Raw genomic sequence first — 25096 nt, 5'->3', positions numbered from 1 at the left:
CACTGCCAATCTAGAAATTCTTTGCTCTCTTCTCACAATGCTTTTGATGTGGTGGTCTGAAGTTTCCTTGTTTTGGACCTTGGTACTTTTCCCATCGTCATCAGCTCATGGAGAAGGAACTACACTGAAACATCAATCTATATATACTGTGGATTTTACGAACCATGGATGGGCCTTAGATTTTTTGTCACGCAATTCTTTGGAGTAATTTACCTTGCTAATAAAGTGTTTATGTAATCTAAGTATTCATGTTTCCACAAAGTAACAAATTTTCTTTAATATTTGCTCCTAATCAACATGTGTTTTACCTATGCAGGTCTTTATTGGATTGTACAAGGTTAGGAGGAGATTGATGCTATGCCATTTGTTAAAATGTTAATCCTACAATAGAAAACAAAAAAAAAAGTCTTTAATAAGGTAGAAAATGTATATATATATATATATATATATATATATATATATATATATATATCCACTAGCGTTTGGTGTGAGCCATTCTCTTTTTTCGCAAACCCTTCTGCGGTAGTGAGGTAGAAAAAGGGTCTGCGCGGAGCAAAAAGAACACAGATAAGAAGGCCTCATCTTCTCTTTGCTTCGTGAGGTCGTCTCCTGTCACCCCACCGCCACTTGGTTTCTCCAATGGCGTCCGCCGCTCGTGTCTCCCATGGTTCTCTCACTCAAGAACAAGCTCAGCTCATCCACGGCCATGTCTGGTTCCCCTCTTCTACTCCGCAGAGATCCCTTTCCAATCCCCTCTTCTCAGAAGCATTCCGCTCTCACTGTCTTCGCCGCAAAGTGCTACAAGATGAAGACGCACAAGGTACCGTTCTTGTACGTCTTCTGGTCCTTTTTGATCCATCTGACGGGAAAATTTCCTTCTTTAATGGGCTTGAAGGCTTCCGCGAAGCGATTCCGTGTGACGGGAAGAGGGAAAATTGTGAGGAGACGGGCTGGGAAGCAGCACTTGTTGGCGAAGAAGAACACCAAGAGGAAACTCCGGCTTTCCAAAATGGTATCTCTTTATACAATCACCAGTAGGTTTTGCTTTGCTTTTGATGTGCTTGTCGTCGTCCATGGACGTTTGAGGCATTTTGCTCGCATGATTGTTTGCATCTTGTATTGGCAATTACCATCTTCCATTGACGTACTTGGATCCAACAAAGTGAGCTTTGAAGACGGCACTGTAGTTTCGTTATTGGAATTTGGATTTGGAAATTCGTGCCATCATTTGATAGAATGCTTTAGACATATTACATTTTGGTTCAGCAGTCCATCTATACTAAAGATAGTACTCGTGTGATTGTTAATTCGTTTTTATCCATGTTTTGGTAGTCTCACATAAACTTATTTCACATTAATTCAGCAGATTCTTGGAAAAATTCATCTCTATTTGTCTTGTCGACTACCCAAAAGATATCAAAAACTTAGATTTTGGTGATTAAATCAAAAGTAGATGATAACACATTATGTCGAGATAAAATTTGGAACTACTTGCAGATGTGAAGTACATTTCTTGACCAATTTGACAGTGAAGACAAGGAGTTCTTATCAGTTGTGATTTTGACAAAGTCTCATGTGGCTCATTTCTTGCAATCTTTGTGTGCTATGATGTGTAATAGCATGAACAGAATTAAATTATCAGATCATCATAACAAGTGATGTGATGTGAAAATAATGTCGTGCCTTTGTGGTTGCTTTTTTAAATTTCTTGATTTAACCATGAAATGCAATTTCAGGCCTTTGTCTTTGATTCATTGGGAGTGTACTAAACTCAGAGCTTGAATGCCCACCTTTTGGAAAAAGCTTCCGGTTTTGATACTTTAAAAGAAAATTTCAATTATCTTTTGATGAAATTGGCAACCTACGTTAATAGACATCGATCTGTGTGATCAGGGATACACTAAGTTGCTCTTTTTGGTATTCATCGTGTGATTTGATTTCACAGCTGTTGCTTTTCTAGTCATTCGGCTCTAGTTATTGCCCAAATTTTATTTTGAACTTGAAGTGTATGCTGGTACAATTTTGCATCGATCTGTCACGGACTTAGCTGGTTTTGCCTAAGTCGTACGGTACCCTTGCGTGTCCGTCCGCAAAGGTCAGCCTCCCCGAAACCTCCCATTGTCCCTTAGGACCAACAAAAGAGAGAACGGGTTAGAGAGAACGTCTCATTCGGGATCCACAAGCAAACATCTCCGAAAAACACTTCAGAGACAATGCAAATTACAAACAGACTTTACAAGCTCTGAACAGTTGCACAACAAAAGGTAAAATGGTTCATTACAGACCGAGAATCTCTCGCACATGTCCCCATGACACAACGTTTATTTACAAGCCTAAAGAGGCCACTAACCCAACTAAAATGGGATTATTAAGCTTTCGGCAGTCCCTCTACATGCTGTACAAGGCATGAACATACCAAAAGACACGGACATATATAAGCATTACATCAAACATCATGTTTAGAAGTTTGTCCGTGACATTCTCCCCCCACTTATTCCTTCGACGTCCTCGTTGAAGCCTTTGTCGACACTACAACTCCTCGCCTTTGCTGAGTCTTCAATCTTCTGCACCAGCTACAATGCGCCTCTTGGCTCCTAGCTGCTCTCCGCTGCTGTTTTTGAGTAGTCGAACCTTTGATCCGCCATGCTGCTTCAACTCACCAATGACTCTAGCTCTGGTGTGGGATTGGCTGAGTTGTGTTGATCATTGTTGATTCCTGCGGATCTCCCAGATAAAGGAAAAGACCATCCTTACTGCGCCAGTCTCTCAAATTCCTCATGCTGCTTGAACTGGGTGGATGCTTGTTGGAGCTTTAACGAGCATCGTCTCGCAAACTTCTGAAGTTTTGGGTCCTTCCTCCACAAAATTTACTCATTGACTCTTCTTTCACTTAGTTGTCACATCCAAGTAGGTTCGCATCACTTCCGCTTTCGATTGGCATTTCGTTGGGAAATGAAGCGAACAATCTACTCTCAGTAGCACTAATCACCGTTGGTGAGGATTTGACAACTGTTGTCTTCCATTATCTTCGAAGGGTCTTTGAACTTATGCAGAGCTCCTCTGCTCGATAGATAAGAGAATTGGGGTACTCGGTTTCGCCCATTCTCTTAAGGGTTGAGAAGGCAAAGGTTACTTGACTTCGCCCGCCTCCTCGAGGTTGTACTCCATGCATCGAGCTAGTTACTAGCCTTCGCCTGCTCTTTACTCACACTTCTGAAGCACTTGAAGTGTTTGCACTCCTTGCGTTGAGTTAGTTACTGTGATTCACCTTCTCAATGCCATCGAACTTCTGGAATGCAGGAAGTTTTCACCCCAACTTGGAGTAATTCTCTCATAGGTTTGGTCGCCTCTGGGATTGTACCGTCTTCTCCATCAACCCTGCCGCCTACTCCACTGAGTAGCAAAGGTACAGCATCGCGTACTGCCTGCTTCGTTCCTTGGTTATGCACTCTTGCATGACTCGAAGTCCTTCACTTTCGGCTATCTTGATGAGAAGCTCATTAACACCGGTCTTACGAAGTTCTTCGGCCTCTGCCCTTCAGCCTTGTCTCGGTACTTGGAGATTGCCTCTGCGTTCTCCACCTCCTCGGCCCCTTTCACGACCAAGCGCTCTCCCTCCATGAGAGCAAGGGATCAATGACTTTCACGGAAGTCCCGCCTCTGTGGTACCATGGCGCTGCCATGCCCATAGCCCTACTATCCGTCGCCTCGCATCTGCATCCCTTTTCTTCACAATCAGTAGATATGCTTCTGTGGCACTCCTCCGAGTCCACCTTCATTCTAACTGATACTTGATTTTGGGTAGCTAAGTCCCTCTAGACTCGTCGTTGCTTCCTCGCCCCTTTCGACCCCCTGCTTCAACACATCTGTGTTCTCCAAGCAGCTCTCCTTTGGTCGATGGAAAGACAGACTGCAACTCCCATGCATGGCCTCTGCCATCGCATTATAGGGTTTGCACCGATTCTGTTCTCCTTAGCTTCCTTGGCAGCAACGTTCGCTTACTCGACCTAGTCCTCTGACTTGCCGGGCCCCCTTAAGCGAATATGAGCTCTGGAGCAGTCCAACTCTCCAGCTGCTTCAATCATACCTCTACATGATCAAGTCCCTCCCATGGGACTCACTGGTACTTGCATTCGAACTTTTCCCTTGGTGGAACACAGCCCCCATATGCTGATAACCAAGGCTTTCATCCGATGCAAAATTCGATGCACGCACGGAAGACCTGCCTCTACGGTACCATGGCCTTCACTCCTTGAATCCATAGTCCATCTTGCCGTCGTGTTGTTCACCGAAGTGGAGCTTCCAGTAGCTCCCGATCATACCTCCATATGATCTAGTCCCTCACGGGACTATGTCATGTGTATCGCATTGCCACGAACTGTTCCACCACGATCCGCTGCACCATGTCACCTCCTGGTGACATCTCCATTGCATTCTGATCCTTGTGGAATAAACTCGAATTGTGAACCCTCTATGTGTGGCCTCTGCCAATACATCGCAGGGTCTCTTCCACCTTCGATTTTGTTCGCTCCTTTGGCAATCGACCTTCATCCACCCACTCTTGGGTCACACCTAGATGAAGCACCGCTCTAGGACAGTCCGTCGCCTAGTAACTCCCGAAGTCCACCGACTTCACTGTAATTTGTGCACCATTGTCTGGATCTTGGGCCTCTGCCCCTACCAACACAATCTCCGCTACGCACCGCTTCCTTCATGGCAACTTGAATGGCAACACTGTGGCATATTCTTCAAGAGTACCCACCTCTGAGTCCTCTTACCCTGTGCTAAGGCCTTCTGAACCCAATTTCGCCTCCGCAAATTGAGTCGCCTTAGTTCCTCTATCAAATGCTTCTCCGAGATAAGGTGCATGTGCCCAGAAGCTCCTTTCGTTTTTGGCACCATGCAAGATGAGTCCGCTCCGTCAGAATGAAGAACCCATGGAACAACATGATTCTACTCTTGCCTCTGCAAGAGTTCATGTCCTTGACCTTTGTCTAAGGAAAGCACTGTGCCTCCGCTCCATGTTCCAACTTCTATGCTGGCTCACTTCATGCGGCTTGGGTACTTCGCCAAGTTACACCCAAGTTGCTCCGCTCCTCGTTTTTGCATTGAGTCGATGGTGGCCCTCGCGCCCACCATTCCACGGGTCAGCCCTCCCTTGAGTCCGATCTCCATATCGACTCCAAGTGTGCCTTCATTTAAGTTGTTTTGGGTCGCTCCCCCACTTGATCTCGCAATGCATCCACCAATGCATTCTCTCAAGTGAGATCATGCGACGACTCCTCGCCGCTTGCTCAGTCCATTGAGCTTCGTGGAGTTGTTGTTTGTTGAGGTACTCCTCCTCAACATGTGAGGTCCGTCCCATATGATTCTCCCTCTGGAGAGCCGGGACTTATCCCTCCTGGATAACTGTCCCATTGGAACAACATCTCTCTTCGTTTCGGAGACCACCATCCCCTTGGACTACTCCGATCTGCTGAACAAATTGTGCATTGTTCTGCCTCCTGCAAACGCACTTGCTAGATTGCGACTCCACGTCAATACAGCCCCCGCTGCAACACTCAAGGCCTAGTAACATGCTGAACTCGTTGCACACTTCAGCCTCCTACGGACGTATCCTTCACATGCCGAAGAGAAAGTTTCAATGCTCCATGGCACCGAGTTTCAGTCGCCTTGGGATAGCCACGAACATTCCATCGTCCGTATACAAGCCCATGCATGAGTACCAAATTCTTCGAGTTAGCAATTCCCCTCACCTCTGTGAGCTTTGCATAACTCTTTTGGTCGTTGAGCAACTCATTCCACCTTGCATGGTCTCATCCTTTACCAAGCTCCTCGCTTGTCGTGAGCACCATCAAGTATGGTTGTCAACGTTGAGCCGTAGCTCAAACTCAACCATCCCAACCTTTGTGCGCTCCGCATTCTTCCAAGCTTGCCTGTTCTCGTGGTGCCTCTTGCGCGAAGGGTTGGCCATTCCTCTGAATGCCAATGTCAGATGCCCGCTCCTCCGAGCGACTCCTTTTCCCTACATCTCCATGCCCGTTTTCCCCCAAACGGTCGCGCGTGTGCTGACTGCCCTCAACGCAGCCCCGCTAGGTCCCCCACGTTTGCATGCTAAGTGTTTCTATGAGTGCTTGTCCCGCTCTGATACCATCTGTCACGGACTTAGCTGGTTTTGCCTAAGTCGTGCGGCACTCTTGCGTGTCCGTCCGCAAAGGTCAGCTTCCCCGAAGCCTCCCATTGTCCCTTAGGACCAACAAAAGAGAGAACGGGTTAGAGAGAACGCCTCAATCGGGATCCACAAGCAAACATCTCCGAAAAATACTTCATAGACAATGCAAATTACAAACAGACTTTACAAGCTCTGAACAGTTGCACGACAAAGGGTAAAATGATCCATTACAGGCCGAGAATCTCTCGCACGTGTCCCCATGACATAACGTTTATTTACAAGCCTAAAGAGGCCACTAACCCAACTAAAATAGGACTATTAAGCCTTCGATCGTCCCTCTATATGCTGTACAAGGCATGAATATACCAAAAGACACGGACATACATAAGTATTACATCGATTTTGTTTATATGTCTCATCAAAATTAAGGTTGACTTTTAGGATGTTGCCTACTTTTCACCTTTCATTGTGTTCTGGTTCAAGCTGTCAATATTGCTCTTTTCTTTTAGAATAACAGGTTTTCATTATTTCTTATATTAATTACTGATAATTAATTCTGCTCACAATTGTTCATAAGTCTCTTATTTTCATTGTGAAATGCTTTGAAATCAAACATTGTTCTTTGTTCGTTCAGCCCATCCACGCTATTGTACCATTCTCCTAATGCTTTAAATAGCTGACACCGCCCAAGTAATGTGGATATGCATCTGATATCTGTCCAATTTTTGGTTGCAGCATCCTGTTAACAAAAGCGATTATGACAACATGATTGGCGCCTTACCATACCTCAAAGTGAATCGACATGCGACCTGAGGGTTTCTTGGTGATGGAAAAGGATCGATCAATTTCTTTGCTTTCCTTTTTTTGCTGTTAATTTTCTTGCACCGTGCTTATTGTTTAAATATATAACGTAACTCGTGCTTTGTCATTGTTTCAGCTCCATCTTGATCTATGCTTAAATGATTTTGAGGTGACGCCAATTTCCAAGTATTCTTACTATACCATACCTCAAAGTGAATCGACATGCAACCTGAGAGTTTGGTGGTGACGGAGAAGGATCGATCAATTTCTTTGTTTTCTTTATTTTGCTTTTAATTTTCTTGCACCGTGCTTATTGTTTAAATATATAATAATGTAACTCGTCGTCATTGTTCTTATTGTACCTGTTTCAGCTCCATCTTGATCTATGCGTTAATGATTTTGAGGTGACTCCAATTACCAAGTATTTTTGGTGTGATGGATTTTTTGTCTGATTTCCATGCTCAAATAGCTTGTCAATCCCCTCCAGGGAAAAACAATCATCGAAAGAGACACAATCAATTTAACCTAACACTTGTTATTGCCATGGTCCTTAATTCAAGTAGCAGAAAATGAAAAATAAGCAATATTATCATAAATCATTTTATAATTTTGTTCTTGTTTTCATGGAATTGGATATGCTTTTGAGCATGGAAATAGAGATGACGAACTATCTAAAGAGAAATATACGTGAAACTAAGCGACGGAAAAATTTCAATTACTGTGATTTTCTAAATTTTGTACCCTATTTTAATGATTTTTAATTGTCATTTTCGTCTCCAGTTTGATTGGCCATTGTGGTAAATATAGGGTGGTCGATGACGTGCCTCATCGTACTTTGAGATCCACGCCCCCACTTGATTGGCGCATGATGGGTGCAATTTGAGATTCATCTCGGTACGCGCTTATCCATCATCAGCCGTTCAGACTGGACTTTCGATCTAAGTCACGTGCCTTAGGGCATGATATCACGGTTCTCACAGATCTCAAAGCATTGACCTGCCTCCACCGTTCCAAGTAGCGAGGTGGAGCATCTGTCGATCTCTCGAGGGTCGAGCGAACACATGGAGAAGGGGAAGGGATTAGCGCGGAGATGGGCTGTGGAATTCGCCGAGAATTCGTATTCTTCCTCGCCAGTGGACGTTCCAGATCCAATGGGTTTCAGCCGATCTTCTTCTGATCCCGTACTCCCTTCTCTGTTCCTCTCACTTTCTTGATAGCCTTGCGTAGTTTTCTCACTTGGTCTTAGGATTTATTCTTTCTTATTTTGATTCTTGGCTCAGGATGACGCCAGTGCCAGCCGGCAGAAGAAGGAGGCCGAAGCGGCTTGGAAGGCGCAGGTACTGATGCGTTAGGGTTTTCAATCCCCAGGAGCTTGGGGGCTTCCGACGTTGATTGAAAAGAGTTTTGTCTCCCTTCTGATTCATTTGGTTGTCGAGCTTTACCTCTCGATCCATCAAAATTTTTCTGGTTGAAATTTGTTGCATTAGTCTCAATTTGATAACAAGGATGGTTTGGATAGTGGAGGATACAATTCCTTCTTTTGGGTGAACAGTTGGGATATCAGTTGACAATGTCGACTAGTGAAAATATCACTCTTTGTATCAGCCTGAGCAGTATTTGCCGCTACATTTTACAGAATTAGGAATTAGCTTTCTGATGGTCAATTTCTAAGACAGTGCCCATAAATAAGAATAAATGTTTTCTGATGGTCACAACTGGTTTTCGATGGTAAAATATTGCTGTATATATGGCTATTTCATATTACTTAGTATATCATCATTAGGAGGAATTGTCTGATCTTGAACTTATCAACCTGCTTAATTATTGTTGTTTTTATAAAAATTGCAATTGATACTTGATAGATATCTTGGATCTTTTCACTGTTTCTTGGTCAATTTTTTACTATTTTTTGTTTCATGTCAAATTTGCATTACTTGCATCCTTTTGTCCTTTTACGTTTGCTGCCATCGTTTTTCTACATCCATCTGTTTAATCTGTTCCATGTTTGTCTCCTCTCTTCATGCATGAAGAAAGCTTGGGAAGTTGCTCAAGCACCTGTTAAAAACTTGTTGATGATGGGTTTTATGATGTGGATGGCTGGAAGTACAGTTCATTTGTTCAGTATCGGCATTACATTTTCAGCGCTTTGGCAGCCAATAAGCGCTCTTCAAGGTGTTGGAAAAGGTATGCAATTGCCACCATTCTTTTTGTTCTTCAGTTATTCTCCCATTAGATGTAAGGTTATGCATACAAAACTGATTTCACATTGGATATACATGCATCTTGGCCTTGGCCACATTGAAGATTTATGTGTGATCTTTCAGCTATATCATTAACTGTGCCTAATGTGTCCTGTAGAGTTGTTATAAGGATGTGAAAGAAACTAATTAACATCATACCTAAACCTCTGTTGGCGCCTCTTTTGGTTAGCATTTGACTACTCAGAGGACGCAGGAGTAACTCAGGGATGGAAAAATTAATACAATATAGGAACTTTTTTAGTTTCTAATGACTGTACAGGACATCAAGGATGAAAAGGTATTTTCATATATATATATATATATATATATATATATATATAATAATGAAATAGATGGATCAGGAATCCCTAAAGGTTTTTGATATCTTGGTTGTACTGCTAAATGTAAGAGGACCTCTTAATATGTGTATAATAAATAAAAGAGTGGTGATTGTTGTAGAACCCTTACTTCTGAAGGATGGTTTTATAAGATAAATTTGTGGCTTTTTATACCTTTATGAATCAAAACATTTGTCCAAATAGGAAAATATACTAAAAAGTGTTTCGCCCAAAACAGATATATAAATACACCAGTTAGGTCAGGTGAGCCAGTTCAGGTTAGTGATGCGATATGCATAGGAAGATCGTATAAGTCAATGTAGAAAATGATAAACATAAATTTTTGATGTCATTGTTGAAAACAATGAAAGGGTTTTCTATGGGCCCTAGTTTATCCAGTAACATTGCTCTGTATAGAGCTTAATTGTGAGAATGGATCATGTAGCTGACCCCAAATATTTTGGATTTAGCTTCTCATTGTTGTTGAAACCTCAAAAGTTACACTGGAATTTTAATACTTTTCTTGATGGGCATTGGCCATTGAACCTAACTGCTAGGCTATACCCATACTGTTGGCAAGTAAGCAACGTAGTCAGTTATACTGCTTTAGAGCTGGCTGGGGTTGTTGAGCTTGTAAACCAGCTTTGCACATTAATTATTTTTATATTTAACAGTTTACTCTCTTATATTTATTGCATGTTTGGTCCTTCAGTCCCTCCATTCTCTCTTTTCTTTTTTCCTTCATCTCCTGCTCACTGTATGATGTATTGGGATTGTTCTGGGGATTATTTTGGTATTGAAATCAGATGAGTTTGTTTGATGGGTTGGATTGGCATTGCTGCCGAAATCATGAACAAAAGATTGATACACAGAAACTCAGAAAAAGTGAATAAAGAAAACAGAAATGGTGGGATTAGATTCAAGTAACGTGCACATGATGTCAATTATAAAGTACCAAAATTGTTCACCTAGTATTGGAACTCTTGGTCTCAGTGATCTCCAATATTACTGTGATCTTGTCTATTCATTGCTTTGATTCCTTTGAAGAAAATGCTGTTGTGGAAATTGTGCCCCATAAATGCCTTGATATAACACCTCAAACCTCAGCCGAATACTTGCTTAACCTGTTTCCTTTTCTTGGTCTCTTAATCTGTGCTGAAGATGATTCTTCTGTGTTTAGCAGCATATTCTAAACAAATGATTCTTTACTCAGTGAAAGATCTCATTTTCATATTCTAGCAATCTTAAGGTCATAATGAGAACTTAGTTATCCAAACCCTTAATATCATGCAGCATGTCCGCTAACTCCTTATATATCAACTACACTTTATTCTAATAACTTCCTTCTATGAAGCTATTCCTTATCTTTCCTATGAAGACTAGCTACATTTATTACTTATCCTTCCTTCTCTTCTTGCTTCTTTTTTTCCTTCATCTTCTCCTGTTCTTTGTCTTTCTCCTTGTCTTGTTCCTGGATCTAGTTGCCAGGAGCAAAGAGCAAGAGAAAACTATGAGATATCCTACTTCATGCAGTTCTTTCTCAGCTCCTACTCCTATTGGAATTTGTTTGTTATCTACCGGATTGGACTGCTAAAGTGTTTTGTCATCCAGTCAATATTTAGGGACAGGGACCAATCCTCTCTTTTCCAGTCATGATCAGGCTGGCTTCCCCAGTTCATGATGATCTTAGGTGTAATCCACTCGCTATTATTGGTTTCTTGACAGTGATCAATCTGAATTGATGCAACAGAGTTTATTCTATTTTCAATGGGTTTTGGTGCAGTGGTTTTTCCTCAATGATCAATTAGGGTTCTGGTTCCAAATTCTAGCCTATTCCTACTTGGATATTGACTGATCATTTGAATAATCTCTCTTGAATGTGAATAATCTCTCTTTTCCAGTCACGATCTTTCTGATACCGTCAAAAGTGTGAATATATTGCCTTAGGTCTTTCGCCCACAGGAATTAACTAGAGTTGGCGCCTTTTACATCATTACATACGATTCACTCTTTTTTTTACTTGACGTGTTCTATCCTTTCTTTCAAAATTGGACATGCATTTCATTTTTTGGTTTTACTGTTGATATTGTGTTTGTGCTTTGCGGATCACATGTGCTTGTCACAAGATATGGTGTTTTTGTTTGTCAACATGGTTTTGCCTCAACTTGCATCAGTTAAGACGTTCAAAGTTCTACAGCATTCTGGAATGACCATGTTCCTCCTTGCAGTTTTTGAACCCTACAAGGACCCAAGGGTAGATACCCTTGCACCCAAATTGCTTTTCATTGCTCTTAACTTGGCTGGGCTGGTCCTAGGCATCTGGAAGGTAAAACTTTGATGACCATAATTGTGCAGACTATCGCAAAAATCATTTGAATCTTGAATGTGATTTTTCTTCTCATGGTTTGACAGCTCAACACATTGGGTCTTCTCCCAACACATGCATCAGATTGGGTCTCTTCTTTACCTCCTGCATCGGTACGACTTCATCATCTTGCTCATTTATGCTGCTTGCATTAATATGCATGTGTTGCCACCCACATCATTCTGTTTCCAATAAATAATGATCAATTTAATATGTGTTAACAGAGATCCTTCTTCTTCTTCTAACTAATGCCTTTTAAGTAACCACTATTACTCCAGGAAGTGGAATACGCCGGTGGGGGCCTTCCAGTCCACTGATACTTTTGAGCCAGCTTATTGTTCAAGAATCTCTTGCTACTCCGGTCATTGCTAATGTCGGTAGCAGGAACAAATTCTTGCTAGCTTAGCATCAGCTTGAAAGTTTAATATGGATGATTGGATACGACGCATAACATGTTTGCATTTGGCCTATAGACCTGTTGTTGAGTAAGATTATTCTTTTGCTTCTCATGTTATTAAGTTTGATGTCACAGAAACTCTCTATTTGCGGGCATTAGACATAAATGTACTTATATCTCGTTGAAAATTATGCATCAGTCTTTTTCTATTATTAAGATTTTTACTAATGTGAAAATTTTCTATTATTAAGATTTTTACTAATGTGAAATTATTTTCATCGCCCAATCGAAATCAAGAAGCAAAAAAATGATAACTCGGTTCGACTTAAAAAAGGGTATCAATGGAGTTGTGGAGAACGTGCTTCGGATTTCGTGCACAATACCAACACATCCACGTCGCCCGAATTGTGATTTAGCAGAGAAATGAACAGTATTCCACTATCGCTGTGATTTAGCAGAGATATACATGTTTCTTTTTACTGCTAGTAGTGTTCAGATTAAAAGACGGCAATTCTTGGCAGCGTACCATCAGACGGTCAATTTTTTAAGCACATGCATGAATCCATGCATAAAACGTAAGCCTTACGTCCACAGAATCTTAAAAAAGAAAAAAATACATGTATTCACATGCTAATAACGTCATAAAAGAGTTTGGTATGTACAGAAGAAAGTGCGAAACCGGTCATATGTACAAAGATACCCCACCAGAGTCAATTCTATGCACTGTACAATTGATCCTCCTTCACTTCAGCCAGTAGCGAGATCAGGAAGTAGAATGAACGGTGTTAGGTAGCATCGCGATTGTCACTATAAAGTATTCACAGCCGATGGGAAGATTGTATGGGTTCAAGGCAGCCCCTTGTGCTATAGATCGTCGGTTGTTGGTAGTTTCGCCGGTCGAAGCTTCGACTTGATCTCCTTGCTGAGTCCTGACGGATACTGGTGGCCGCACAATCCGCCGCTCGATATGCACGATCTGCCCGATTATGTATGCTGGTCGCCCAGAATGTTGTTCTTTGAACAGTGCAACCGATTCTTCAGAGAGGTAGTAGTTCGGACAGCTCCGATTGATTGCTTCGTAGTGTCCGGCAGGGTTCAGAACAAACGCTGCGAGCTCGTGAACTTCAAAGCGACCAAAAGTGATTTTCTCCTTGCTTGCCTGTTAAATCCACACGTATAGATTACAAGTCCAATTAAAACATAGAAAGCAGTGACTACAGAAAGATGATGGCATGATTAAATTGATGTTAACAGTCGAACCGACCAAATCAACCTGAGAAGAAATGTAACCCGATAGGCCTAGGCGACGAAGAAAAGTCATGTCTTGCAATTATGTAATCTATTGGCTACACATCTAGACTAAGTAATTCAAATAGAACAAGCTGAGACTGGTTAACAAAGGCACCATGATGAGCTGAAGACAAAAGTTACCTACTAGAATTAACAATGAAATGTCATCCAGTAAAGAACTGATAGAAATATACAAGTACATAATAATCCTTCCAAGTTACCAACAGATAATCAAGGATGACATGGCTATCAAGAGCAGAACATCATGTTATCAAGCATGCCATATTCTCAATCCATTTTAAAGATCTAGTGGAATGATCTACCAACCTGTTTCTCTAACTGATGTTTATTGTATAAGCTTTTAAGTAGCTCATTCTTCTCTTCCAGCTCTCTCACAAGGTTTACTTGTGCAACTTCAGCCTTGGAACAGCGATCCGAGAGATCAGAACGATGACGGGACAAAAAATTTACCCTGTCTGCAAGGACTTTTATACATGCTTGGAAATCCCTGGTAAAGTCATCTTCATCCTCACTGAGAGAACTGCAAAAGAGGAAATGGAAAACATTCTGAAAAGAAACAAAAATTTTTTATGCTAGATTCACAAGAAGTTAATTTTGATTAGGAGTGGAAGCCATGCATGCATTGACGCAAGAATCAATCTCACCAGACTGTTCAATTAAGTCCACTTAAAACCTTCCTCAGAAGACTGATTCCTTATAACTACAAACCGAATTCAACTCTTATAAATCAATCAATCAATCATTACTAGCTACAAAGCTACTGGCTCTAAAAATCATGTTAACCAGTCAGTTATGAATGGATGGGATAGCTAAGATCCAAATCAAGACATTATTTCGTAACTGTTCGTGAGGCATACAAGATGATAGATACAAGTGTCACTAGGAAAATCAGCAAATAACAACTACAAATGCTAGAAAATTTATATGCCCTGGGTTCAGATTTTAAGATGAAGTGTTGGCTTTAATAGAAGATACACCATCAAAGGGGATATAGAAAGATAAGGTTTTCCTGTTTTTGTCCTCCAATGATAACAGTATAAGAGACAAACTCTCTATATAACATTTTTAAACGCCATCCAGGGATTAATTTTGAATTCCCTTTGAGAGTTAAGACTTAAAAACAAAGCTGAAGGAAAGTGGCATTAAAATGCAAAACAAGGATCAGTAATTATAACAGTAGTGATCTAAAGAGGCACTCGAACACTTGCCTAAGCACTCGAGCAAGGCGAGGCGAGGTGAGGCTCGAGCGCCTCGTGTGTGCACCAGGAGACACGCTTCAATGAGGCGCCACCTGGGCGAACCGAACCAGTTTAAGGCTGGTTCGGTTCGTAGTTTCTTACCTCAAAACCACACTTCATGCCCGCATGACCCCGAGGAACCCTAGCGCTGACGCTTTCTACCGCTGCCTTTGCTGCAGATGCAACGGACTGAGCCTTCCTCTGTTGTCAACGAATGAGTCCAACGGCCCCTGTAGCTTACTTCCGTTGTCGCTTCCTTCCGCTGTTGAGGGAGAGGACCGCAGGTTCCTCCACCACCGACAAACGCCCTCTGGAGCTTCTGTCACTGTCGTTGATGCTGTTCGCAACTTCTGCTGTTGTCGTTGTTGTCCGCAGCTTTCACTGTTGTCGTTGTTGCTGTCCACAGCTTTCGCCGCTGTCATTGCTACTGTCCATAGCTTCCCTCGCTACCGCTGTTGCTGGCCACAACTTTCGCCACTACCGCTTCTATCGTTCGTAGCGTTGCCATAACTATCTTAAACTAATTCTCTGTCGCTACTGCTATCTCCCTGTTACTATTAACATTTTTTTCTCCCCCCTCTAACTTTAAGTAATATACTGTTAGCAGTATTTTTTAAATTTAATATCATATTTTTAATTTAAAAAATTATATTTTTATTTATATTATATATTTTTATATTTCAGAGAATATTTTTTTCGCCCCCTCTAACTTATATAATATACAGTTAACAAAATATTTTTAATTTAATATTATATTATTGTTTCAATAATTATATTTTTTATATTTTAATATTTAAGAGTGTCTCGCTTCGCTCGCCTTGAGCGTTTTGGGACTTTGACGCCTAACGCTTTTTAAATCATTGGTCAGAGTTGAACTATCCATATAAAGGTTAAATACAAACGACAAACACAACAAAATCCAATAGGTCTACTAAGACAATGTGTACAAAGAGCCCTCAGGGCACCCCGAAAAGGATGCGAGATTTGAGTATCATATGTTCAAATAAAGGTGAGGTTGACCTAGCAATTACTAATAAGAGGATAAAGATTTACTATGCAACGTGCTTTTCAGATAGTAAATTCAATGGCCATCCAGAAACAATCACAAATATCACACTGGCACAACTGAAATAATCAGACATGAAACACGATCAAAGGGGATATTGTCAACAATGGTAATTCAATTATCAAAAGATACCTGGCAAGCGACAGAGCCAAAGATCGGAATGAGTCTGCAAAACTAACTGCAGCACCAGATGTAACACAACTGCGAAACCGTTCAAATAAACTGTGCATCTTCACTGCTTTTAAACGCAAGGCATTATATTCCGAGGCCCTTCTATCAGCAGCACATAGATTAGTATGGGCATCTTCTCTTGCTTCATGTAGGCAATTCTCCAAGTGCACACAGTTCATCTTGCAGGAAGTAAAAAACAGCCTTCTAAAAATGTCTTGAACAAGTGATGAGAACAAGAGATAATACAGAATATATTTCATAATTATGGAAGCATGTCCATAATGGTATATAACCACTACAAAGAGCCTGGTTAAGTAAAAATAACATGAAGCATGACAGTAAGATATGTTCCAATCATGTTTCAGCCACAAAAGATGCAGTTAAACAAAAGCATGATGGCATCGACATCAGAAATGGGGACCGGGACTGGACTGAAAACACTGGATTAGATGGTCAGGTTGGATTGACAACATTGGCCAAGAATCAAGCAGAAACTGCCTAGGGATGCCCCAGATCTTTGGAATATGACAAAATCAACCTAAAATCTGGTTCAAACCAGCCAAATCAGGTCAGACTTCCTCCCTCCCAAATTAAGCCAATATGACCCATTTCCCATCTCAAATTTTAGGAGTTGATTATGGCAGATCGGATGGAATGCAGACCTGACTTTACAAGATTGCTGAGGTAACTTTTCTTGAATGATATTTTACAGGAAGATGGAAGTACTTCCATAAAAGAGCAAATTATAGTGCTCTTGACGACTATATCTTAGTTGCCCCTCCACAAAAAAAAAGTGGCTACATGCTTTCCGGGATAAGCATAGTTATTACACCATTTTATCCAAGAGAAACATTTCCTATTCACTCCAAAACTCCTTGATCTTTTAGAATGTGGGAAACATGGCGCAGCCGACTATTCTTATCCTATTGAAGATATCAAGGATCAAGTAAAAAGATAAGAATATGATCAAGTCAACATTAACATGTAGAATTTCGTTATTACCTTAATAAAAGTCACCGTAACCCAAAAAGGTAGAATAACCAATGTTGGAATTTCCTACCCAAGATGTCTGATCAGAATCACTAAAAGAGTCAACTTGTCAATGAAACAATTAAACAACTGGAAACTCAGATATGAAAGACAAGAACAGCAACCTTAAGGATATAAAAGAAGTGTTACTTGAACTACAATAAATTAAAAAACATCTAAACCAAATTCTAATGCACTGGGATTTTCAGAACGACTATTATTAAGGAGTATTGATTAAACAAACCAACTATTAACATTAGCCTATAGAAGTTTTGAATAACTTTCAAAGATGAAATTCTCAGCTATACTAGATGAACAGTAATTTTTCAACATTAGCCTGCACAGATTCTCAAAGCTTCAGAAGATGAACAGTAATTTTTCAACATGTACATTTGCTAGCTATTCAACGGATTACCAATGCAGCAACTGACCTGAGATTCATCAAGAAGATTTCGGCTGATCTCCAGTTCTTTCTTAAGTGAGTTTACCTCCTCCACAGTGGCTTTGAGCTTGTTTTCCATATCAGTGCACTGATTTGACTTCTCTGCAAGGGCATTTTGCAGGTCTTGTACAAGGTCTTTTGACTCCAAAACTGGCTCATCAGCAGTTTCACAAGGTAACATTTTCACAGGAATCTCAGTGTTGACACCAGATGAATCTTTTTCCATGGTCATCTGGGCTGTCATCATTTTCACTTCACTGACAAGAGGACCAACCTGACTTTCATCCCGAGGCTGCTCTAGCATTGACGCATCCATAGAATTATGTGTGGAGTCAACAGAACGCATATTCAGTGTGCCCGAAAGATCAGTCATACTCTCATCTCCACCTTCTCCTGGTTTACTTGGTCCAGTCACATGCTCTATCTTGGAATCCACCAATCCAGATGTACTAGATAACTCATCCATAGGCATCATTGACGTGTAAGGTATCCGACTTTCCCCCTCTCCAAAACTCTCCAACTTATAGCCATCATTCTTTAAAGCTGAAATGCCAGAATCAGAGACATCTTTAACAGACACAAGATTCTGCCCTTGGGAATACTTATCTGATAATCTCTGCTCGAGCTCTTTAATTCGTTTCACATAAGACAGGCATTCCTCCTGCTTCACATTTAACATATAGCGAAGGCGATTGGCAAACTCATCTTTTTCACGAAGAGCTTCAGCTGTCCTCTCCTTCACATTTTTCAACATATCATCCTTTGTGCCTTCATCTACGGGGTCATATCGAGTTGCAACATCAATTGCACAGAGCATAGCAATCGCCGAAGCAAGGTCAGCTTTTAATAGTGCATTCTCAACTTCCATTTTGCTGGTTCCAGCGATATCCACTGATTCGCAACCCTCCAAAAACTCCACCTTCTCACCATTATGAACAGAACTTTCTTCAGATTTAATCATATTGCTACCGCTACACGTGGCCAAGTAATCATTTTCCGCTACATCCTTCTCAGTCTTAGAGACCAAGCCTATCGATGACTGTGGTGCATAACGATCAACATCAATCACATCAATTTCCAACAAGTTTGTATCAAAAGGAGTTATATTGACATCACATTGACTGGGTGAATCAAACAATCCCATAGCTGCTAATATATCATTTGGAATGTATTTACTCCATGTTTTGAAGAACAACTCTCGTCTTCTGATCTCCGATTCTCTCTCTGTTGCAAGCCTTTCGGCCATTTGTCCAGCTAGGCCCATGTATAACTTCAAAGAAGATCTCCTTCTTACAATTTCAGCAAGGCAAGCTCTATATGCCTGTCCCACACCATTGACAAATTTTAAATTTTCAAACTCTTTGTCCTGATGTCCCATTACCTCTTGAAATGCATGAAGTTCATTCATCATGTCTCTGATGCCAAACTGAACAGATTTGACCTTTTGCATACTGAGATGAACCAACAAATTCATATCATTTTTCTTAACCTTGCATTTATCAAGTAACTTTGACATAACATGATCACAATTCTGCACATTTGGAAGATGACTTTTTTCATGAACATCATATATTCGGCCAAGGGCAGAAACTGCATCATGAGGACGAAGTGTTTCAGACAGTGGGAGACCTGAATCATCCACAAGTTTCTTTGCAGTGTCGACATCCTTACTGCATAAGAAACATAAAAGTCCTACATTACAATTCAAATTAGCATTAAAAAAAAAAGAAACAGAGGCAGCAGATAATGAATAAATAATTTGTCAGCAGATGACCTGGGCCACAAAATATTTTTTATTAGCAAACAATAAGTCACTTCACTCCAATATCTCCACATAAAATTTTAAGTGGAAATTCCTTTTAGATATAGATATTGAAAAACCCTACAATATATCAAGAGAGATCTGAAAAATTTTTGCTTCCATGATTTGGCATATCATTGATCTGTTAAAATTTGCTTCATCTCAGAGCAAATAGATCTAGTACATAAGTATGCACTTATAGTCATCCCTTACATGATCACATGATAGGATCAACATAACATCTGATACAAATACAGATTTTTAATCTAAATATGTATCATAAGATCCAATACATTAATAATAATCATTAGTTAAATTCCAACTATGTTTATATTGTTCGAGAATGAAAGGGATTGAAGGCAATAGCCCAGCCCCAGACCTGTCTAAGTTCTAGATTAGGTTTCATTTTTTTTAGCTACACGTCATTAACAATATTTTTTCATCCAATTGAATATGACAAGAACTATGTAGCCAAATATGTAAATGCAATTATATAGTTGCATCACATAAGATGAACTAATATGCAGTCTTCTAACTGCATATACAGCCAAAAATTATATGGCTGCTTATACAATCCACAATAGACATGTAAATGAATCCACAAATACACCTACATATAACCATGTGTCCATCTATACAGTCCACATACGTATGAATATGTGTCTGTCATATGTAGTTTATGGTTCCTTCTCAGAGTTATAAATTTGAATTACATAAATTGAATAGTTCAAATATGCTCAATATACCACTTCAATCACATACATTGTATCATATAATCTATCACATAAATAACTTCTTAAACATATAAACATCACCAATGAAGTCTTTGTTTATATCTGATTATGGTACTCAACATTTTAATATTAATGAAAACACTGTTGAACTCCTAGAAAATGGGACATTCTAACATATATAGAATTGATGACTCTTCAACCCTGAGAAAAGACTCCCCCCAACACCCAAACAATAGAGAGGGAGGGAGAGAGCGAGGGATAGATGGATGGATGGATGGATGGATGGATGGAAGGAGGGAGGAAAAGAGAGGGGCAGAGAGAGAAGGCAAGGTAAGCTTAAAGATAAGTCAACGAGTCTGAACAAAGGAGAAAAAAATTGGAAGGAAATTTTCCATGTAGTAAAAAAGATGCATGTTCAACCAAATATCTCTTCAAAATGAGCAAGAGAAGGCTCATGCTAAGGATAGGAAAAATAGAGAAAAAGAAGAAGATAAGATCAGTTTAACTGTGCATGCAAAGCTTCTAAAAGACCTGACCCATAAAAGATGTGAAACATGAGTAGAATTGTATAGTAAATGGTCAAGGATTTTATGCATGCATTGTAACTTTGTGACAGTTACATAAGGAACTTTTTTCACTCGAATTTTTATAGTGGAGTGTGTTTTTGTCATCTCATCTTTATTATCTCAAGTTATCAGTTTACATGGTCCAAAATGAAGGATGTAGAACCTCTCACCATGTAAGCATATACTTAATTGTCCATTTAAATTACAGTTGTGCCATGTGAGTATTAAATGGAATACAGAGAGTAAAACATAGTCTTTCACCCGAGTATTATGTGAATCAATACCCTTTAAAAAGGCACCTAAGCTACATTTAAACATTAAAGAAAGAACAAGTATAGAAATTATAAAACTTCCGATCACATATAGAATTGCTACAAAGGTTATTCAAGCGGCATGCCAATAGAACCTTTCTCACAAACTTGCTACGGCCATGAAATCTTCAGATGACAAAACTATCATCCAATGTTGCCATTAAAATCTCTGCTAAGCATTATTGTCAAGTGAATCAATATTAAGTCACTTTGGTTTAATTGAAAGAATAGTGATCTGGCGCTCAAGTGGTTATGTTAAATCGGAATGACTAAAAGAAGCATAATAATCTAACCTCAATGACTGCATGACACTCTTCTGGTCATTAAGAACCTTCAGATGATTTTTAATTGCATGTTCCAATTCTCCCCAACCAGCTGAGTTCATGGATGAGAGTAGACTATCCAATTTTCTCTTGAGTTCCCCAAAGTTTGTCTTCAGCTGCGAAACTTTAAGTTCAAACTGCCGGTGGGAATTGAAGCAGACATCAACCCACTTTCTCAGGTCATCCTCCTTCACGAGATCAAACAAGCACTTGCGGTTCCCAGACTGCAGTCTCGGATGGAGTTTCAAGGACCGCAGCCTCTCCAAGTCCCTCTCAAAATTACCCAGGAGTTCGGAATGGTTCCTGTGCTGCTGGGAAAAGCACTTGACGAATTCCGTGTACCTCTGGTGTAGCTTCCTGTACGTGTGTTCCAGATTGCCTCGAGCCGTCTCCAATGCCCTCCCCTGCACCTGTTGCTCCCTCAGCAACCTCTTGCAGATCTCCAACTTTGCCTGAGCGCATGTATACACAACATTTGCGAGCTGGAAATGGTATCGGAACTGGCGCTCGTAAGAGACCAATGCCTTGAGGGCCGGGTCCGGGGCATTGTCCAAAGGGTGCGAATCCTGGGTCCGGGAAGGCGGAGGAGGGAGGGCGAGTTTCGGGGCGTCAATGGCTTCGGGGTGTGGCCGTGGGGAGTCAGCGTGGAGTCGGGCCTTGTTGTATAGGAAGACCTCGCGATCGTCCTGCGGAAGCTTGTAGTATGACAAGCACTGCTGCGCGTCCAGCGAGGTGTTGCGGCAGAGGAGGAGCTGGTCGGCCATGGCGACGCCACAGAGGGCCTCGATCGAGCGCTGGATGGCCTCGACGGGGGTGGCGCCGTCGCACTCGAACTCCAAGCTGTGCCCGTTCTCGGCGACGTGGACCAGGAGCTTCCGCCCGAGGACGAACCCCTCGTTGGTGGTGGAGGTGACGGCCGACCCGCAACTCATCTTCCTCCCTTGCCCTTCCCCCTTTTCCCTTCTTTCCCTCCACCCCTAAAACCGGAACCCTAGAATCGAAACCAGCCGCTAAAAATCCAAACTTTTCCAGAACGATGGCCAAAAGAACCCTTTTCTCTTCGATCCCCAATCCCACAACTACCAGCCTCGGCTGTATGTAAATCAAGAAGAAAGGAATCGGAAGTCGGAAAAGGGGGGAGAAAAGAAAATGGGAGACGGAGAGAACAGGGTTCTTGTGCCACAGCAATCGAAGCAAAAAAAGGCTAGGGTATGCGAAGGGAAATCGACGATTTCTCGGAATCAAAGATAGATCGATGGATGAGACCGAATCCAAAACGTTTCCCAGGTGGCAGTGCCGGCGGATTTGTTAGAAGCCGTCTCCCTCTCCACCTCTCGGGAGCGGATTTTCTTGCAGGGGTGGGATATAGATTGGGATTAGGAGGCGTCGTGCGTGTGTCGATCCGATGAAGAAAGGGAGAGGCTGGCCGGACGGATTGAGAAGGAAATAAAAACACGCACACGGACGCTTCTCCGCCTTATTCCCTTCTCGTTTTGGGAATCGGTAGAAAGGAAGGAAGGCTTGAAGGTAAAGCAATTCCAAAGCAACTATTTACGGTGTTTAGGCACTTTTTACATATCCATCCTTGCAAGATACGAAAATAGCGAAATTAGGCACTTTAAATTGATTTATGTACCGACATTTATATCTGAAGGATGGACGGATATGAAATCAATTACTTGGGAAGGGGTGTATACGAAATTTGACCTCCTTCCTTCATATTTAACCCATGGCCGTAATCATCGATCGACTTGGTCCAACCGGAATTAGGTAAGTGTCGAAACGTGTGTGGAAATTGAATTAATGTTTAGAACATGCAATGTGCTTTTGATGAACCCCTTTTGGTCAATGACTTTGGCAAGTCAAAATTACCCACCGGAAACGATTTTAGATGGTGAGATAAAGATCATAAGATGAAACTATTAAATTTATATCCATCATATTTGTCACACTTTTCTCTCTATTATATTCACAAACGAGGCTTCTAATAACCATATGTTTTTATCTTCTCGATGCTATATTTATTATATTTTTTAAAAAATTCATATATTTCTTAAATTGATGTCGATCCAAGCATCACCGATATCTATCTACCCTATCGATAGTTTACTCTAAATAGTTTTAATTTATTATTATGCATAAGATATTTTATTTTTTTAATAGATAATGAGATAATAGGTAAGTGGAAGCAATGCTTTTGACCACTAGAAAATACTCGAAATCAGATTGAGGCTTAATGACATGAAAGATTGTAGGGAAGCTATTATTTTGATGATGGATGGATGATACGAGATTGACTCATGATTTATAATTAAGGGATGTTATCCTTCCATGCTTCCAAATAAAAGTTGACTTTGGAAGACTTGGGGCTGCTTGATTCTAAGAGGAAACATTTTTAGCAACATGGCGAGGCAATGAGAAATTTTATTAAATAGAGAAAGTTAGAAGAAAAGGAAAATATTGTGAGAAAAAAAAGTGTTTTGCAGTTCATCAAGAATGATGATGATCAATTTTTCTTTTTTATGAAGGTGACAACTAATTAGAACTATGAAGCTTAAATAAGATGTTCATTTGTGTAAAAGAAAAGAAAGAGTCATTTCCATGAGAAACTACAAGTCAGCAAACAGGTCCTCTTCTACTTCACTACTGTTTCAAGAAGATGATCATGTGAAGGAAAACAAGACCTTCCTAACATTTAGATTATGGAATATAGCATCCATCACCAAGTTTTGGAAGTGGATGATTGCTTCCAAAACTTTCTTTGTACAACAGTTAATGGATTAAGGATCACTAACCAATTTTGTTATTCAAATGCTACCAGCAAAGATCATAATTAATGGCCAATTATCATTGATGGGAATGGAGGTCAATTATCTGACCATGTCAAATGGCCGACAGACCAACAACAGTGAGCTTCGTGTTAAAGATGGTCAAGTCTACCGTTCAATTGCCACATCAATAAATCATGAATTTTTTTTTTACTCCTAAAGTTGGCTATTTTTAGATTTCTAGAATTAATATTGTTGTAGGATACGAAATCCGAGTAGGAAAGTTTTATCTATTCTATAAATATTAAATATCATGTTAAAAAGATTTCCTGATTTATGTGAGAGCAGTACAAAAAAAAATATTGAAGCTTTGGAGTTGCTTTTAATTCAAGAGAAAAATTTATTCTCTGTGTTTGATCAATATTAATAGTATTTATTTATTATTAGATAATGTAAATGGGCTTCCTCTTATTTGAATTTTCTTTGTTGATTTCTGAATATTAATAGCATTCTCACTGATCCTATGTGATTTACAATATCTGATCACATATTGGAAGTCGTAAAACTTTTAGCAGAGTAGTCAACATGGCATAAACAAGAAATTCTTGAACACTACTACTGTTGTAGGATTCCATTTGCATATGTATCTGTAGTATGGAACAGAAGACTCGCTTCTCTTTCTTGTGTGTTTCGCTTCGAAGGAAGGGTGTCTGTCTGTCATCGAGTTAGTTGCCCACGAAAACCCTCACTTCCCAAGAAGTTGCGTGTGTCCTGTTGATGAGACATTTGAACTGCAGACAACTTTGAACGGAAGTCCTCCAAGGGCAATCGCTGTGCACAAAGTCACTGTTGCCCCCATTAAATAGGCTGAGAAGTAGACATGAGAACTGGCTGCACAAAAGCTATCCTTCTTCTCTTGTGTTTCCCGTGGTTGGTTTCACTGTAATAAGTGCTGCACAAAGTTCCTGGTAGAGATGAGGTCTGGCTGTGACCATTATTACAACAGATTGATTGCTGCTGCAT

At 40.5% G+C, this 25096-nt stretch overlaps 2 protein-coding genes and 1 pseudogene across 2 annotated transcripts; 2 read left to right on the top strand and 1 right to left on the bottom strand.

Annotated features, from left to right (window-relative positions):
• Nucleotides 1-491: 491 nt before the first annotated feature.
• Nucleotides 492-7397, top strand: LOC103973868 (large ribosomal subunit protein bL35c-like; annotated as a pseudogene).
• A 577-nt stretch (nucleotides 7398-7974) lies between these two features.
• LOC135607372 (uncharacterized) lies at nucleotides 7975-12525 on the top strand. The gene is made up of 6 exons (XM_065099142.1): nucleotides 7975-8154; nucleotides 8254-8310; nucleotides 9004-9157; nucleotides 11780-11877; nucleotides 11964-12029; nucleotides 12195-12525. The coding sequence occupies exons 1-6, from the start codon at nucleotides 8035-8037 to the stop codon at nucleotides 12231-12233; spliced, it is 534 nt and encodes a 177-aa protein (XP_064955214.1). The 5' UTR covers nucleotides 7975-8034; the 3' UTR covers nucleotides 12234-12525.
• Nucleotides 12526-12911: 386 nt separating this feature from the next.
• LOC135607371 (autophagy-related protein 11-like) lies at nucleotides 12912-22819 on the bottom strand. Its single transcript, XM_065099141.1, has 5 exons — nucleotides 21276-22819; nucleotides 17560-19240; nucleotides 16061-16278; nucleotides 13931-14144; nucleotides 12912-13472 (listed from the first exon to the last, which is right to left on the bottom strand). Exons 1-5 carry the CDS (start codon nucleotides 22235-22237, stop codon nucleotides 13077-13079), a joined length of 3471 nt encoding a protein of 1156 aa, XP_064955213.1. The 5' UTR covers nucleotides 22238-22819; the 3' UTR covers nucleotides 12912-13076.
• Nucleotides 22820-25096: the final 2277 nt, after the last annotated feature.

The sequence above is a fragment of the Musa acuminata genome, chromosome BXJ2-3, assembly GCF_036884655.1.
Source record: "Musa acuminata AAA Group cultivar baxijiao chromosome BXJ2-3, Cavendish_Baxijiao_AAA, whole genome shotgun sequence".
In the NCBI taxonomy this organism is placed as follows: domain Eukaryota; kingdom Viridiplantae; phylum Streptophyta; class Magnoliopsida; order Zingiberales; family Musaceae; genus Musa; species Musa acuminata.
This window is presented reverse-complemented; position numbering and strand designations above follow the sequence as displayed.